At 41.3% G+C, this 14,583-nt stretch overlaps 1 protein-coding gene across 1 annotated transcript; it reads left to right on the forward strand.

Annotated features, from left to right (window-relative positions):
- The first annotated feature begins 619 nt into the window (after nucleotides 1-619).
- LOC101855043 lies at nucleotides 620-10,360 on the forward strand. Its single transcript, XM_005105529.3, has 2 exons — nucleotides 620-1,396; nucleotides 7,585-10,360. The coding sequence occupies exons 1-2, from the start codon at nucleotides 1,001-1,003 to the stop codon at nucleotides 8,095-8,097; spliced, it is 909 nt and encodes a 302-aa protein (XP_005105586.1). The 5' UTR covers nucleotides 620-1,000; the 3' UTR covers nucleotides 8,098-10,360.
- The last annotated feature ends 4,223 nt before the right edge of the window (nucleotides 10,361-14,583 follow it).

Here is a 14,583-nt window from a genome sequence, read left to right on the forward strand (position 1 = left end):
CCCCCCTTTTGGTTCATCCCTACCAGTACCTGACACACTGAAACTTTCCACATTTATGTGCTCCATTCTGAAAGAATTTCTCAAGTTGTTTGCGTACATGTAGGCCTATGTGTATTTTGCACACAAACATTGCGACAAAGATTGGTATACACAGGTTGTGCATGTAGTTCAAAAACGCATTATTCCACGTGGGCTCTGTTTTTTAAAAAAAACAACCCACCTTCAAATGAAAACAAAGCATCCAAATGCAGCAAGTACATGTAATATTAATGAGGGAACACAAAGATAGTTCTCAAGGAGAAAACAAAGAATACAGATTAGATCAACATCGTAGTATAGTGAGAGTATTGTGCGTCGGTGAAAAGTGTACAATAATTAAAATACACGTAAAATGTAACTTTGTAATTTAGCTTCAAATTAAGTTCGTCGCGTGATTTTGATTAATATTGATGCGCTGATTGTGAAAATGCTATTGTTTTCAAGATATGACTACTGCTTTAGAAAAAATTGGGAGTGAAATTTTGAAGCCGCCGGGAGAAACTACAAAGGAATCCCGCCGCGTAAATGAGGCCACCTCGGCCCGCCGGCAAAACATCTGGCTGTGCCAGATAGGCCTATCAGCCCCGCAAGGCCGGCGGGCGCCTGTGTGGCTTTGTGAGGGCCTCTCTCGCCTCGCCTCTCGTTTACACACGCTCAAGTCAACCTGACAGGACTGAGCCGGCCCGAGGACAGACGGGCATCGGGTCAATAAACTACATCGCTCCACTGTGTGGTGTGTAGTGTGTAGTTTCTTCTTCTCGTTCATCTTTACAAGGACATCCAGTCTCTGGTGGGAAGTGGGAAGGCTTCTGTTCTCCGCAGGTCCTTTAGGCGTGTTGCGATCTATTCTTTGTTTCCATCTGTGTTTTTGTGTTTGCTCATTAGTAACTTAGTATAAAATTACTTAGGATACTTAATCCTTGTTCTTCGTTTTCATCTGGAGTCGTTGTCTTTTTAAGCAATGTCTGCGTGGAATAAGCAAGTGGTGCTTCAATTTATTAAACTATACGAATCGTTGCCATGTTTGTGGAAGGTCAAATCAAAAGCATACAGCAACAAGTTAACAAAAGAACTGGCGTATGCAAAACTGATTGAATTCTGTCAAAAGCATCAGGAGTCGGCCGATAAACACTTCGTTGTGAACAAAATCAATAACTTGAGAAGTTCTTTTCGAAAAGAGTTGAAGAAGGTGGAAAGGCTCAATGCTGGTCCAGTTAGGGCGTACAGACCAAAGCTATGGTACTATGACCATCTCATGTTTGTCAAAGACCAGGAGATCCCTGGGAGGGGAAGGTCAAGTTTGGGAAGTGACCATGTGCCCCTACCAAGCACAAGAGATGACGCAATAGAAAAAGAGGTAAGCACTTTGTGTCCTCATCATAGATTTAAATCTCCTTTTTAGACTAGTGTACATCTATGATGGTCCTCATCGATGTCACTTTTAAGTCCATGTGCTAAATGTACATTGTATCTTCTAGCAGTGACCAAGTGCTGCCCCCCCCCCCCCCCCCTATTTAGTTCTTTTAGTAATCGACCAAAATCACCCCACCCCCCCAAAAAAAATATAAAAAAATAAATAAATACCACCACCCACAGGTCGTTTGTCATAATTACAGCACTTTAACACTGTAGTTGTAACGTACGTTTTTTATTCTCCACCCACAAATTGGTGCATGGTGTAGAGATAGTCCTATAAAATGCCAATTCAGCTTGTGTTGTTCAATATTTCTTCCTTTTTGTTATCAAATCAAATTACTCTGTAAAATTTCAACAATGAATGTTCTTTCGTTAAAAACAATTGAAAAATAAAATTCAATTCCTACGATAAATCAATCATGATTCATTTACTCTTTTTGAGAGTGTCAGTTAACTTCCATCATGCAGGGCACAGTCGAGGCGGGGTGGGCCTATGACAAACTTGGCCTGTGACAAACTGGCATGCTTCCACACACAGTACATGTATAACATACATGTTACAAACACACAAAGCCCACGTGTTCGCCAAACCGAGCAATAAAGCCGTCCTTCTCTAGGGGACTAGATCTAGATCCAGTTAGTTGAGGTAAACCACCGGGGACCCCCCCCCCCCCTTCTCAAACAGGGAAAGGGGGGCTCTCGCGGACGCGTTTGATTTTGAGTCGACAAGTCGGGCGCGATCGGCTTGTGCCACGATAGCCGCTTTGCGCCCTCAATCTGGCTAGCAAACCGACCCGACCTGACCCGATCCCTCAATGGGCACATTAGATTGAAGTGTTGAAGTTGAAGTGCTGCTTGTTGCTTTTTTCAGTTGTGTCATTTGATGACTCATCACCCAACAATAAACTTATCCAGGTCAAAGGAATAAAAATACAAGTTTAAGTTCAAATGTTATATTATTTTTTGTTAGCCTTTCATTTCCCGTTATTCCCGCCTTGCGTGGTTTGACAACGTGACTATCTGTACTGAGGACTGACATGGTGTGTGAACCAGACCTATGAAAGGTCACCCCATCGACTCGTCTGTCGCTGCAGATAAGAGGCAAAATCGGATGATACAAGTTTTGCTTCACTCAAAAGCAACACAAGATAATCTTTTTCACCCGCCACTAGTACGACGAAAGTAACAATACAAAGACCTTCTTTCCAAGTGGTGCATTTTGTCTTTATATGCAGTGACTACAAACTACAAACGTTGCAACTTTTTGATACTCAACAAAGCTAGAAGTCTCTTCATTTTTCTGACACGACGCCGTCAATTTACTTAAATCTACCACACACAAAAAAAACTGGCGCTTGACCTATCGGTTCATCTATCGACACAGCACACAACAACATGGTCTAGGCAGCCATGTCAAACTTGGGTTTCTCCGAGGGCCACGTGGGTCACATGCTGGTGTTACCAAACTCTCTGGTGTTACCAAACTCTCTGGTGTTACCAAACTCTCTGGTGTTACTGAAACAGGAGGGCTACACAGTTGGGAGAGTGGGGAGAAGTGGGCCACCGTGGGAGGAGTTTTGAAAAAAAAACAAAAAAAACAACAACTCAAAAATGAAAAAAAAGCACCAAAAGACAAAGTACGTTATATCAATTCAATCTAAACAACATTTATTGTGTTTAAAAACCAGTTATAAGCGGTACAACAGAGATAGGAAGAAAATGGTTTTATACTATTAAAGGGTGCTGAAGTCAACATTACAAGTAGGGAGAAGTGAAGAAATATGCCGTAGGTGACATCTGTTACCATGGCTATCGGAACCTAAACAAAAACAAAAAACCAACGATACATTCCCCACAACGACACAAATATGGAATTTAAGGAAATTAAAACCACCAAAGTGTCTAGAGTCAATCTAAAAACAGATGTCACCTCTTGGTTCTTGCAATAGTGCCTCTGAATTCAGAATGTGGGTGGGGGTAAAATGGCTCTAATTGAGTCAATATGGACTGAAGAAATATCTTCCACTGCTGGTTTTACAAAGTGTCGGCTCTTTTTGCCCTTTCTTTGGAAAACATCTACCCCAACACCATCTTTGTCTCTTTCTGTGACAACAACCCCTGCATAGTAAAACGAGGTGTTTTTTGTAGAGAACTCACACACCACACCATGCTCTGCTGGTGCTATCTGGCCCAATGCTTAGTAGACTCTCACGTGATCCGATGACTTTTGTGACGTTGTGGTCTGTTGTGATTCTTGTCTCGTCAATATTGAGTATCTGAGCTCTCCAGACACCCAGGCCACTATCTGAAAGAGCGTACAGCAAGTTGAAAAATGTTCCCACAGAATGTCTGTTGAAAGCTGTGGCTCTTGCCAGTGAGGTAGCCACTGGTTATTACAAACTGAATGTCTCCAAAGAGAACCCGTTTGCCACTCCTTTCCGGCACATTTTGCATCATCCCACGAAGATAGGTACGAAAGGTCTTAGGTGATTTGCAACAGCGACTTCGTACAACGAGTTTTCTGCAGTTAGCAGTTGTCAAACCGTAGGATCTTTTGGTACATTTCAACATGTACTGCGTCAATTCAGTCTCCTGTTCTACTGTGAATACTTGACTGTGACGATAGTTTGGATACAATTCAACATTATCTTGAAGAGCTTTCTTCACATTGTTTTGAACGGTATTGCGACGAATTCCGTGGAGGTATGTGACTTCCGTCAAAGGCGCTCTATTTCTGACAGCTGCCTCTGCATTGTTCATTGTCTCAGGTAAGGCTGTGCATATGCCGGTCTTCCTTTGATACGTGTAGCATTGTCCCTAGAGATTGAACAGAAATACACATGTATATCGTTTATTGCGTGTCTTCGGGACGCTGGTTCATGCCAAAAGACTCGAAAGAGGCGGGTACACAGTGTGGCACTAGAGCACTAGTGATGGAAAACTCCGGAATGGTAGACTACTACTACAATACTACCCCAAGGTTTGTTTTAAAAGTCTAGATCAAGATCCAAGCCCCTATCTTTATCTTATATTCGAACAAAATAGGTAATGTATGTCTATAATAGAGTGGACATATATTGAAGATTATTTTTCTACAACTGGGGAGAAGTGGGCCACATGTGGGGAGTTTTCGCTGATAGAAAGAAAATGGTTTTATAGGGTGCTGAAGTCAACATTACAAGTAGGGAGAAGTGGGCCATGGGTGGAGAGAACTGCCCCCCCCCCCCTCCCCGGAGATATGGGCCCCCTGGGGAGAACTGGGCCACAGGTGACATCTGTTCCCATGGCTATCGGAACCTAAACAACTAAAAAACAACAATATATTCCTCACAACGGCACAAATATGGAATTTAAGGAAATTAAAACCACCAAAGTGTCCAGAGTCAATCTAAAACAGATGTCATCTCTATGGTTCTTGCAATAGTGCCTAGTGCAATAGTGAACCAATGGTCTGTCTCAGCCTTAGCGAATGCAAGGCTAGCCTAGTAATCAGTTACAATCAGTCTGTGGGAACAGCGTTGGGGCATCAGAACATACCAGTGAAATTCCTTTCTCCCAGAGTCGTAGTTTTATACCAGCATACACTCGAATCGGTCAGATCGCTTTTCGAGTTTGCCTAATCTTATAATTGTTGTCTTCGTAATGAATGTACGGTGTACATGATCATTATTTATGTTCGGAATATGTTCTCTTCAGTTTTCTATCACGTGATAACTGGGCCAATGGTGGCCCACTTCTCCCCGTTAGTAGTCTAACTATTCAAATGTGTTTTTCTTCAACTGGCAGTTAAAACATGCGGAACAAATGAAAAACTAGTAATTAGATTATTTCTTAAGGTATTGTTACACTTACCTGGTAAGAGGAGAAAAGTGTTTTTCTCCTCGTTGTGATAAAGTTGCGCGTTTCAAAAATCAAGTATTTCAACTTTTTCTTGATGAAAACGTCTTTTCCACTCAATTAACTCAAACCGCCCTGAAAAAAAAGGAAGGTGCTTCCTTGTTCTGGAAACAATTTTGCTAGGTTTTATATTGTATGCAAAACTGCACCAGACCTCTGGATTTGGGTCTTCAGGGGGTGGCCCACTTCTCCCCACTCTCCCTACGTGACAACTATTTGTTCATCACAACTAATTAAAGTCAGTTGATAAAACTCATTACAGAATATAATTGTTATTTAACTTTAGAAACATACTATGTGCACGATAATGTTTAAGCATTAATGAAAGCAAAGTAGGCAGTTTGGCAAAATAATAATGTTTAGAAGGCTAAATTATGACAACAAACAGTATTCCAAGTTTGCAGCAGTATCATGTACATTGTACAAAACCTGGAACAGTTCTCAAAACAAAACATTTATTGGGGGGCTTTCGTGGCCTAGAGGTTAAGGTGTTGGCCTCTCATTCCAAGGTTCTGAGTTCGAATTCGGGTAGCGACCGAAAACTTTTCTTCTCTAACATTGTCTCCTTTCACCTCCTTTCCTGCTCTCTAGCAATGTTCTGTCGTCTGCTTTCGTCTCCTCTTTCTGCCCCCTTCCCCTCACCTCCTTTGCTCCCTCCTCTGGGCTCCCGACTCTTTCTGCAGCCTTTCTACTGCTACTCCTTGGCTCATTCTTATTGCTGTCTTTCTGCCGCTCCCCTGATCTTCTGGTACGAATGATCTACATATCTAGCCTTCTCGGACAAGGGCGAAAAATCTCGGAGGGCCCCTGTGCAAGTTGCGCACGTTAGAGATCCCTTGGTGGTCTAAAATCGATAAGAGTAGGCTTCGGCCGCCACCCAGGCAAAAATTCAAAATTTCCTTCCAACTGAAAATTTTTTATGTGTCCTCCGGGCTCATGTGACCTTATGCAGTTGCGAGCGCCGTAAAACAGTTACCTCCCCCCCCCCCCAAAAAAAAAAAAAAAAAATTTTTTTAAATATGCTGTTCCGACTTTCTGTCCCCGTGGTTTTATGCACCCCGCGTGATTTAGCAAAATTTGATCATTTTTTGCATAATTTCTGATTATTTTTCTTTATCATTCTTTGTTAAAATTTACAGAATCGCATAATTTCACATTTTTTTAGCTCAGTTTGCATAATTTCAGAATTTATTTTTTTGGCATAAAACGACGGGGACAGGACTTTGATCAGATAAGACAAGCGTTGATAAGTCAGTCTTTTCCTCTGAGAAGACTTGATTTGATGAAGGAAAACAACTGTTCACACACATTATAGGTAGAACCAAATTTGTCGTAAAATCTTTGTGGCATACTTTCTGAAGTTTTTACACTTTTCAGGGAAGTACGAAAAGAAACCAGGTATCCCCACTTCAAGACACGCACGTAATACTTCGCTCAGAGTGTAAAATTCTAATAATGTCGTTCCATCTCCAGTCTTTTTTCTGCTTTACTTAGTAACATTAAAGTAAGGAGAATGGTGCTGTCGAAAATAATGTAAACTCATGTTCGACAGAAAAGAATTCGACAGAGAACAATTTCAGGTGACTTTCATAAATCAGCAAAGCTAACCAGAACCACAAATTCAGTAATGACCCTTTTCCAGTTCTTTACACGTAAGAAAATGAACTAAATTTTCCTCTGACATCCGTTGGTATCATCATGCAACTTACTGGTGAGTTTGTTTTTACCCTGTTATTCCTTACTTTTAGCCCTAGGCTAGTGTTAACCAATAGTCTGTCTCAGCCTTAGCGAATGCAAGGCTAGCCTAGTAATCAGTTACAATCAGTCTGTGGGAACAGCGTTGGGGCTTCAGTGAAATTCCTTTCTCCCAGAGTCGTAGTTTTATACCAGCATACACTCGAATCAGTCAGATCGCTTTTCGAGTTTGCCTAGTCTTATAATTTGTGTCTTCGTAATGTACGGTGTACATCTTGTAGTAACTTATTGAAAACGCGTTTGTTTTCAGGCGACGAGTCGGGCGATCGACTTCGAACCGACCCGATCCCATCCGCAATGGGCATATGGCGTTCTTTTTTGTGGGAAATGAGTAGTTGAAATAGAACATCGGTACTAACCTTTACAATCAGCGAGAAATTCATTAATATTGGTTTATTCATACTCCTGCCAAGGGCGGAAAAGGGGTAGGGGAGATCGACAGTTTGTCTTAGATATTCTTATTTTTACATTTCTTAGGAACCCATGTCTCCCGAAGCACCGTCGGAGTATTCAATTGGATCGGCTGCTTCAGAGGAACACCAAACCGATCCAGTGACGTCACACGTGTCGTTCCAGGTGTCTCCCCATCTGTCGTCTCCGGGCTCATCCCCGGGCTCATCATCCCAGGTGTTTCAGAGCATAGTCAGGCCCACACCTACAGCGCCAACGGCTAAGAGACCCAGCAAGAGAAAGCATGGTGAAGACGATGAGGTCCTTAACGTGTCTCGGGCTAGGCTTTTAAATCCTCCAACCCCAATGACACTTGAAGATGAAAACGATGCTTTTGGAAAAACCATTTCACATCTGCTAAGAGGTGTAACCAGAGAACAAAGGATACATGCCAGGAAACTCATGTTCGAAGTCATGTATGAAGCTGAGTTGGGCAATTTGTCCAGATTCTCGTGTGTCGTTGTAGCTGCGTCAGATACTGATACTTGTAGTAAGTCTCCTCAGACGAGCGGATGTCCAACAAACCAACAGCACACCTGAAGTTTAGCAAACGTACATTTCCCAGACTCAATAGAATTGTTAGACTTGATTTTCCCAGTCTTTGGCTTGAAAGGCTTGCTTTATTACATTACTGTTAGTCTGTTAGCTTTTCTGAAATTTAAATTTAAAATTGAATAATATGTATGGTGCTTCATGTAAGAGACATGGGCAAACTACGGCCCGCGGGCGTTTCTGTCTGGCCTGCGAGCCGACTCAGTAATTAATGATGAGTGTGGTCCACGGTGAGTTGATAATTTGATACAAATGAACGGTCCCTCTTGCAAATTAAAATCAATAGGTCCCAACCCAGCTAGAAAGCAATGGAGATCTAACAATATATTTTATGAAATTACCCTCGAGTGACATACACGATATAGTATAGTCTCAGTTTTAGTTCCACTTCTGAGACCTTGGGTATTTCAACCGATTTCGCCCAGTTTCCTCTTGCTTTGGCCCGCGAGATATTCGGAATCGCATAATCCAGCTCGCAGGTTGGACACTCTTGCCATGTCTGACCAATAGTGTCTGTTGTTTTGTCTATGTATACATGATGATGTATTCTGTGTTTTGTACCGGGAGTTCGGATTGAAAACTACAATATATCGTTCAACGTAAATCAACATTTCCGATGTTTCAATATTTTGCCACTTTCATTTCGCTTCTCAAAGGACGCAAAGAGACAGTATCTGGGTGTGACCGGGGGCGGAAAGGGGGCTTTGGAGGAGACTATAATTTTTCAATCGAATGGGGAAGACAGCTTTGGTTTGTCAGTTGGAGGCTTTGTGAACCTTTTATTTACATCAGAGATAACAGTGGGAAGCCGGATCGTCTCTGAGCCATGAACATTAATAGAGAGCAAAAAGGGAATTAAAAAGTGGGGAGGGGGGGGGGTCTTCATGTCATCTCAAAAGATAAGACTTGTTCTCTCCAAGAGAGAGAGAGAGATTCAGAGACAGATTAGAAATTGGTCCTGCTTGTCCGTTTTATTTATACATGACATGTATTATTGTATGATAATGTTTCTTCTTTTCCCCATCAGGGTATACTCCCCCACCCCCTTTTTTTTCGACATGTTTGTGTGTTGTTGGAAATAAAAGTTCCCTTTTTGGAAAAAGCTGGAAAACATATCAAAATGTGAATGTATAAAACATGAAGAAATCAGTGTTTCATTCTTTCTTACTTCTCAAAGAAGGATTTGGCACTTAACAAATGAAGGAGGGAAAGGCCTGTAAATATAAACTGAGACATTGAACCCCCGCCCTCCCAGAAAATTTTAACTTCACCCAAAAGCTCAGTCTATCTAGAAAGCACAGTCTTGGACTTTGTCAATATATTATGAACTTCATTACAAGCGACAAACTCTCTTATCCCCACAGGCGGGAACGGCTGGAATATTCCTGTTCACAATCCTGTAGCTCGGCCAGCCAGCACTTTTAGCTGAGAGATCGATCGATCGATAAGTTATTTTTGGTAACGTTACGAGGACTTGTTGTGGCAGTGTTGTGATCACGTGACCAGGGTAAGGCACAAAGCCTGGAAGAGTGTGACGAGAGGCACTGCTTGGTGCTTGGTTCAGGGCAGATTATGGGGAAATTAAAGAAACATGAGTCGGAAGGGCCAGAAAATACACGTATACACTCCTACTTTAAATCAAAGAAGGCTGTCTCATTTATAAGACCTGGGTATCTTTGCACGTAATATGTATCGAAGATCTAGAAATTGTTTTGTAAAAGAGGTTCTCAAGGCTGATGCAGGGATTCAAAGAGGGATAGCTGGGCTTGTTCACGACTGTTTTAAAAATAAAAAGCATTGTACACTGGAAAACGGTAATATCGAACAGAACCCGAGAAAAATTGCCTTCCACAGAGCTCACACAGTTTGGAAATCATGCTACATATAGTGGCAACCGATAATGCGTTTATAAAAAGGGTTTTAGATCTATGTAGAGTTTTATTTTTTAATGTAGGCGTTTTATGCCCCCATCAACACGTTTTAGATCATAGAAGGTGGGCCTCGACCCTGCTTGCAGGGCCAACACGGGTCGGGTGGAATACAACGTCCCAGAAGAAAGATGAATATTCAATGAATTGTGTTGGCGTGATATTGTGTGGTATTTGACGTTGATGTTACTCTGAATTGGTTTCAATGCATTCTGCTTGGCATTGTAACCCACATGTCCACACAGGAATCGTAACAAGTGGTACACGCAATCTCTCTCTCTCTCTCTCTCTCTCTCTCTCTCTCTCTCTCTCTCTCTCTCTCTCTCTCTCTCTCTCTCTCGCTCTCGCTCTCGTTCTAGCTCTCTCTCTCTCTCTCTCTCTCTCTCTCTCTCTCTCTCTCTCTCTCTCTCTCTCTCTCTCTCTCTCTCTCTCTCTCTCTCTCTCTCTCTCTCTCTCTCTCCCTCCCCAACACCTCGTTTCTGTAACTTAATGCTGGTAGATGCCCCGGAGGGTATTGGGAATGAAGAGAACAAAAGAAACAAAAAGGACAAAGGTGACATTCTAATCTTAGAGAAGGAAAGGAAACAAAACGATACAATGACAAAGACAGAGATTGAGTGATTGAGCGCCACAAGATTGCAATCTGAGTGCACCGATCTTTCAGACATTCACAGTTTACAATAGTTTACATTACAGAGTCTGTCAAGAAGTTCTTGAAGACAAGATAAGAGCTGTACAGTTACTGTTCGATCCAAGTCGCCTTTATTGGGTTTTTTGTTTTGAGAGTTCTACTGTTGCTCTTGGTGATAGCCCTGCCCTTCCAATGTACTAGAAATGTGCACGACTACTTTTTGCTGTTATCTCAGTCGCACTTAAAAATATAAGCTACAATTATCACAAAACAGAAACTTTATGATTAAGAAATAGTATTATAATTAATTCTACATGTATGTGTGTACAATAGAAAGAGAGAAGAGAGATGTAGACAGACATGCAAACAGACAGACAAACAGACAGACAGATGAATATATATATTTATATGTATTTTGTTTTATTTTCTCTTGTGTCCCATCTGATCCTATTACAAACGCGCACGACAACGTTTACTAATGCATACTTGTCTATTTAAATTCCATGGATGGTTGGAGCGTGTAGCTACCACATCTTACATTTCATGCTTGTTTTATATTTTGTATCTTTTTATTTTGATTTAAGGCAGACTATAATGTTATTGTTGTGATTGTTTTTTATGATCCTGATGAAACCCGAACGCAGTGAAATGTCGGACATCTTAATTAAAAGATATTTTGATTATAAAATGTCCAAAATACCCAAATCTCCAATTGTTTTTGTTTTTTTCATTTCGTACTACACAATGAGGATGATGATGATGATGATGATGATGATGATGATGATGATGATGATGATGAGAAGGAGGGGGAGGAGGAAGAGGAGGAGGGGGAGGATTTAATGGTAGCAATAGTAGAATTGATAATGACGGTGATGATGATGATGATGATGATGTTGATGATGATGATGATTTAATAATGATAATAATAATAATAGAATTGTTTAATATAAGTTCTTCAGTTTCGAATTTCATGTATGTACCTCTTCAGGACCTAATAATATTCCAAAACATTCATTCTGAGCTTCCTGAGGTTGAGAAGTAATTGAGGCGATTTACTTGCGCTAACCAGCGCATATCGAACAGTGTTCTTATGACACCATTGCAGCAAGTGCCAAAGGGTATGTGGTTTAGAGATTATGATCACTTCGCGGTGACACTTATCCTGTAAGCATGTGGGCCCGGTGTGATCCGGTGTGTTTACTCAAGAGAAGCAAAAACCGCTGCCGGAGGAATATTGCCGTGCCGTTAATTTATTGGGGAGAAGGACTTCAATGGCATAATCCTCCCTCCTATTGTAGGCCTGCAGCTACAGGGTTATTCTTACTTCTGATCGTAGCCTCATAACCTCCACCGTTGAGCTCAGTGAGAATCGCGTGGTGCCACAGCACCAGTTTAACTACATTTTTTTATTTTATTTTGGAGGGGGGTGTTTTGGCATAAAGTGTTATTTATTTGTAGCCATATTATCATATATATATATATGTATTATGTTCATGATGTACTTTCATATTTAGCTGTGACCGAACTAAACCAATTTACTCCAATTGCCATATCATGTATGAGTATGATGCTATTCTTTTTATTTATTTCGGGAAAAGTGGGGGGGGGGGGGGAATCAAATTTCGCGAGTAAAAAGAAAATAATATATTATATATTATCTCCAACAGCGGGGACTTTCTGTTCTCTTTCTTTTTCATCGGAAACTAGCGCCATTTCTTTCATTTCGAATTTGTCAAATCTCCCTTGATGCGTAGGTAAGTCTTTAACACGCATTTTGAAATTGTTCCATTGGCTAACTAAACTAACTTCAACTTTTTACGAAGATTATTGGCAACATTCCTTTCACTGTTTTGAAAATATGATAGCATAGAGACGTAGGGTAACAAACACACTAACAATGTCATCTCTTAGAAGCGGCACCCGTGTGATTTTTCGGCCTACTTTTATTAAATGCTAGGGATGAAGATGACGAATTATTTCCAAAAGTTTGGTCACTCTATGCTAGGAGTTGGGAATGAGGGTTGTGTCCTGCCCCCCAGGACAGCCTGGCGGGGATCTAGAGTAAGCACCAAACAAACTTAACACTAAGACTAATACGCACGTCAACTCCAACATCAGAACATCATCATCGCCAACATAAATAATCAGATCCTAATTCTCACCATCACAATTACCATTACCGTCACCATCGCCAACAACATCATCATCATCATAATCACTATCATCATTACCGACTCAACAATTCCCCTTTCATATATAACAATCTGCACCATTGCTTTCTTTTTACGTAACCAACAAAGACGTGCACCAAAATCAGGACACGTGAAAAAAAACCCAACTAACTTCAACTCCAGCTAAATTTGAAATGAGCTTCTCTTTAAATAACACACTTGTGCATTTGCAGATGACACTGTTGCATTAAACTTATACCCGCAATTTATTATATTGACAACCGCAACTAAGTGAATGCCAAATTGTAAGTTTGTGGTTACCTTTCAGTTGCAAGTTTAGTACGAAAGGGCTAATTAGAGCCGTTTACGTGTGTGTGTGTGTGTGTATGTGTGTGTGTGTGTGTGTTTTCGAGTGTGTGTGAGTGTGTGCGTATGTGCGTGCGTGTGTGTGTGTGTGTGTGTGTGTGTGTGTGTGTGTGTGTGGCACCATGACCAGATAGGCAGCTTAAAGGATCCATTAATTAACACCATCAGGTATCGTGTGCACCGAAGGAGATGGCTGTGTGCCTGAGAACACATTTAACGATGGCTGGAATCTGACCTCGATGAGTCAATGTCTTCCTGGTCAGTCTATACGGGTCTATACTCATTTACTAACATTCACCAAAGGTAGCGTTGAAGTTAACCTGTCAAAACAATTATGTCGAGCGTACTTTGAAAGCACAGAATTAGTTGCTGACAGTTAAAGTTAGAGCTTCTCATTTCCAACTCCTAAGTAAATGTACACATGATACATGTAGGTGATTTAGTGGACGTTCTGGGGGTGGTCTGGTCAACCAACCCGGGCAGAGAGGGATATTATATAACATCCCGGCAGAAAGCATAGCGGGGTTTTCTGGGGATGTGCTGATGAATTTGCTCTTCCAGTGTGATGTCTTATTCAGAAACAAAACCTTCCGAGGTTGTTCAGCAAGGTCTTCAAGAGTTCACGAACTTGGGTGAAAACTTCCCTTGCTCGACAAATGGATGGTGTCTTGTCATCAAAGTGAAAATAGTTCAGCGGGCTGCTGAATCGTTCCAATGAAAAGGCTGCTTTAACCAACAGATTTGCCTTTTAACTAGGTGGGGGAAAAACTGCCGAGAAGAATTTATACTTTGACGCGCAGCACCAATGAGTAGTTACCAGTCAATGAAAGGTTTCGTCTCTATTGCACCAGTGTATTTCCTGCTGGGTTTTCTCCATCTGCCCACTTCGTTTGTTCATGTAGAATCTTCCACAATATCAGCAGTATCCATATTTTTCTCCTTTTTTTTATAAAAGAGAAAGGCATCTGTTGGTGACAGCATATGACGAGTAAAAAGTAAAAGGAGTAGAGTATACGGTTTTTAGGCCCTTTCCTGTTTAACTTGGGGGTCATGCCACAGGGAAAAGCTGAGAGTAAAGCAATGGGCTTTCTGAAGCAATACTTTAAAGTAAATAAGAGCTCAACTAACAAACAAGAGTTGTGTGTATTACACCCAGTCACCAGAAATAAGATGAGTGAGTCAATAAAATACATGTAAGGCTGTGTTCTACCAAGGTTGCCTGTCAAGTGGGTAAAAATAGATTAGGGGGCTAAAATAATAATCTAATAATGTCTTTCACGACTGACGTCACGGTTACTCAGATGGCACCCACGGAGAGTGGATACTCCGGATGTTAGCACTGCGCCAGCTAAGTTACGAAAAAAGAGGGGGGGGGGCG

The sequence above is a fragment of the Aplysia californica genome, unplaced genomic scaffold, assembly GCF_000002075.1.
Source record: "Aplysia californica isolate F4 #8 unplaced genomic scaffold, AplCal3.0 scaffold00475, whole genome shotgun sequence".
NCBI classification, from domain to species: Eukaryota; Metazoa; Mollusca; class Gastropoda; order Aplysiida; family Aplysiidae; genus Aplysia; species Aplysia californica.

Excerpts from the sequence above, each read along its gene's own strand:
- LOC101855043 (XM_005105529.3), top strand. The coding sequence starts at position 1,001 with ATGTCTGCGTGGAATAAGCAAGTGGTGCTTCAATTTATTAAACTATAC. Across the intron at positions 1,397-7,584 it reads ATGACGCAATAGAAAAAGAG|GAACCCATGTCTCCCGAAGC; the intron begins GTAAGCACTTTG and ends TACATTTCTTAG.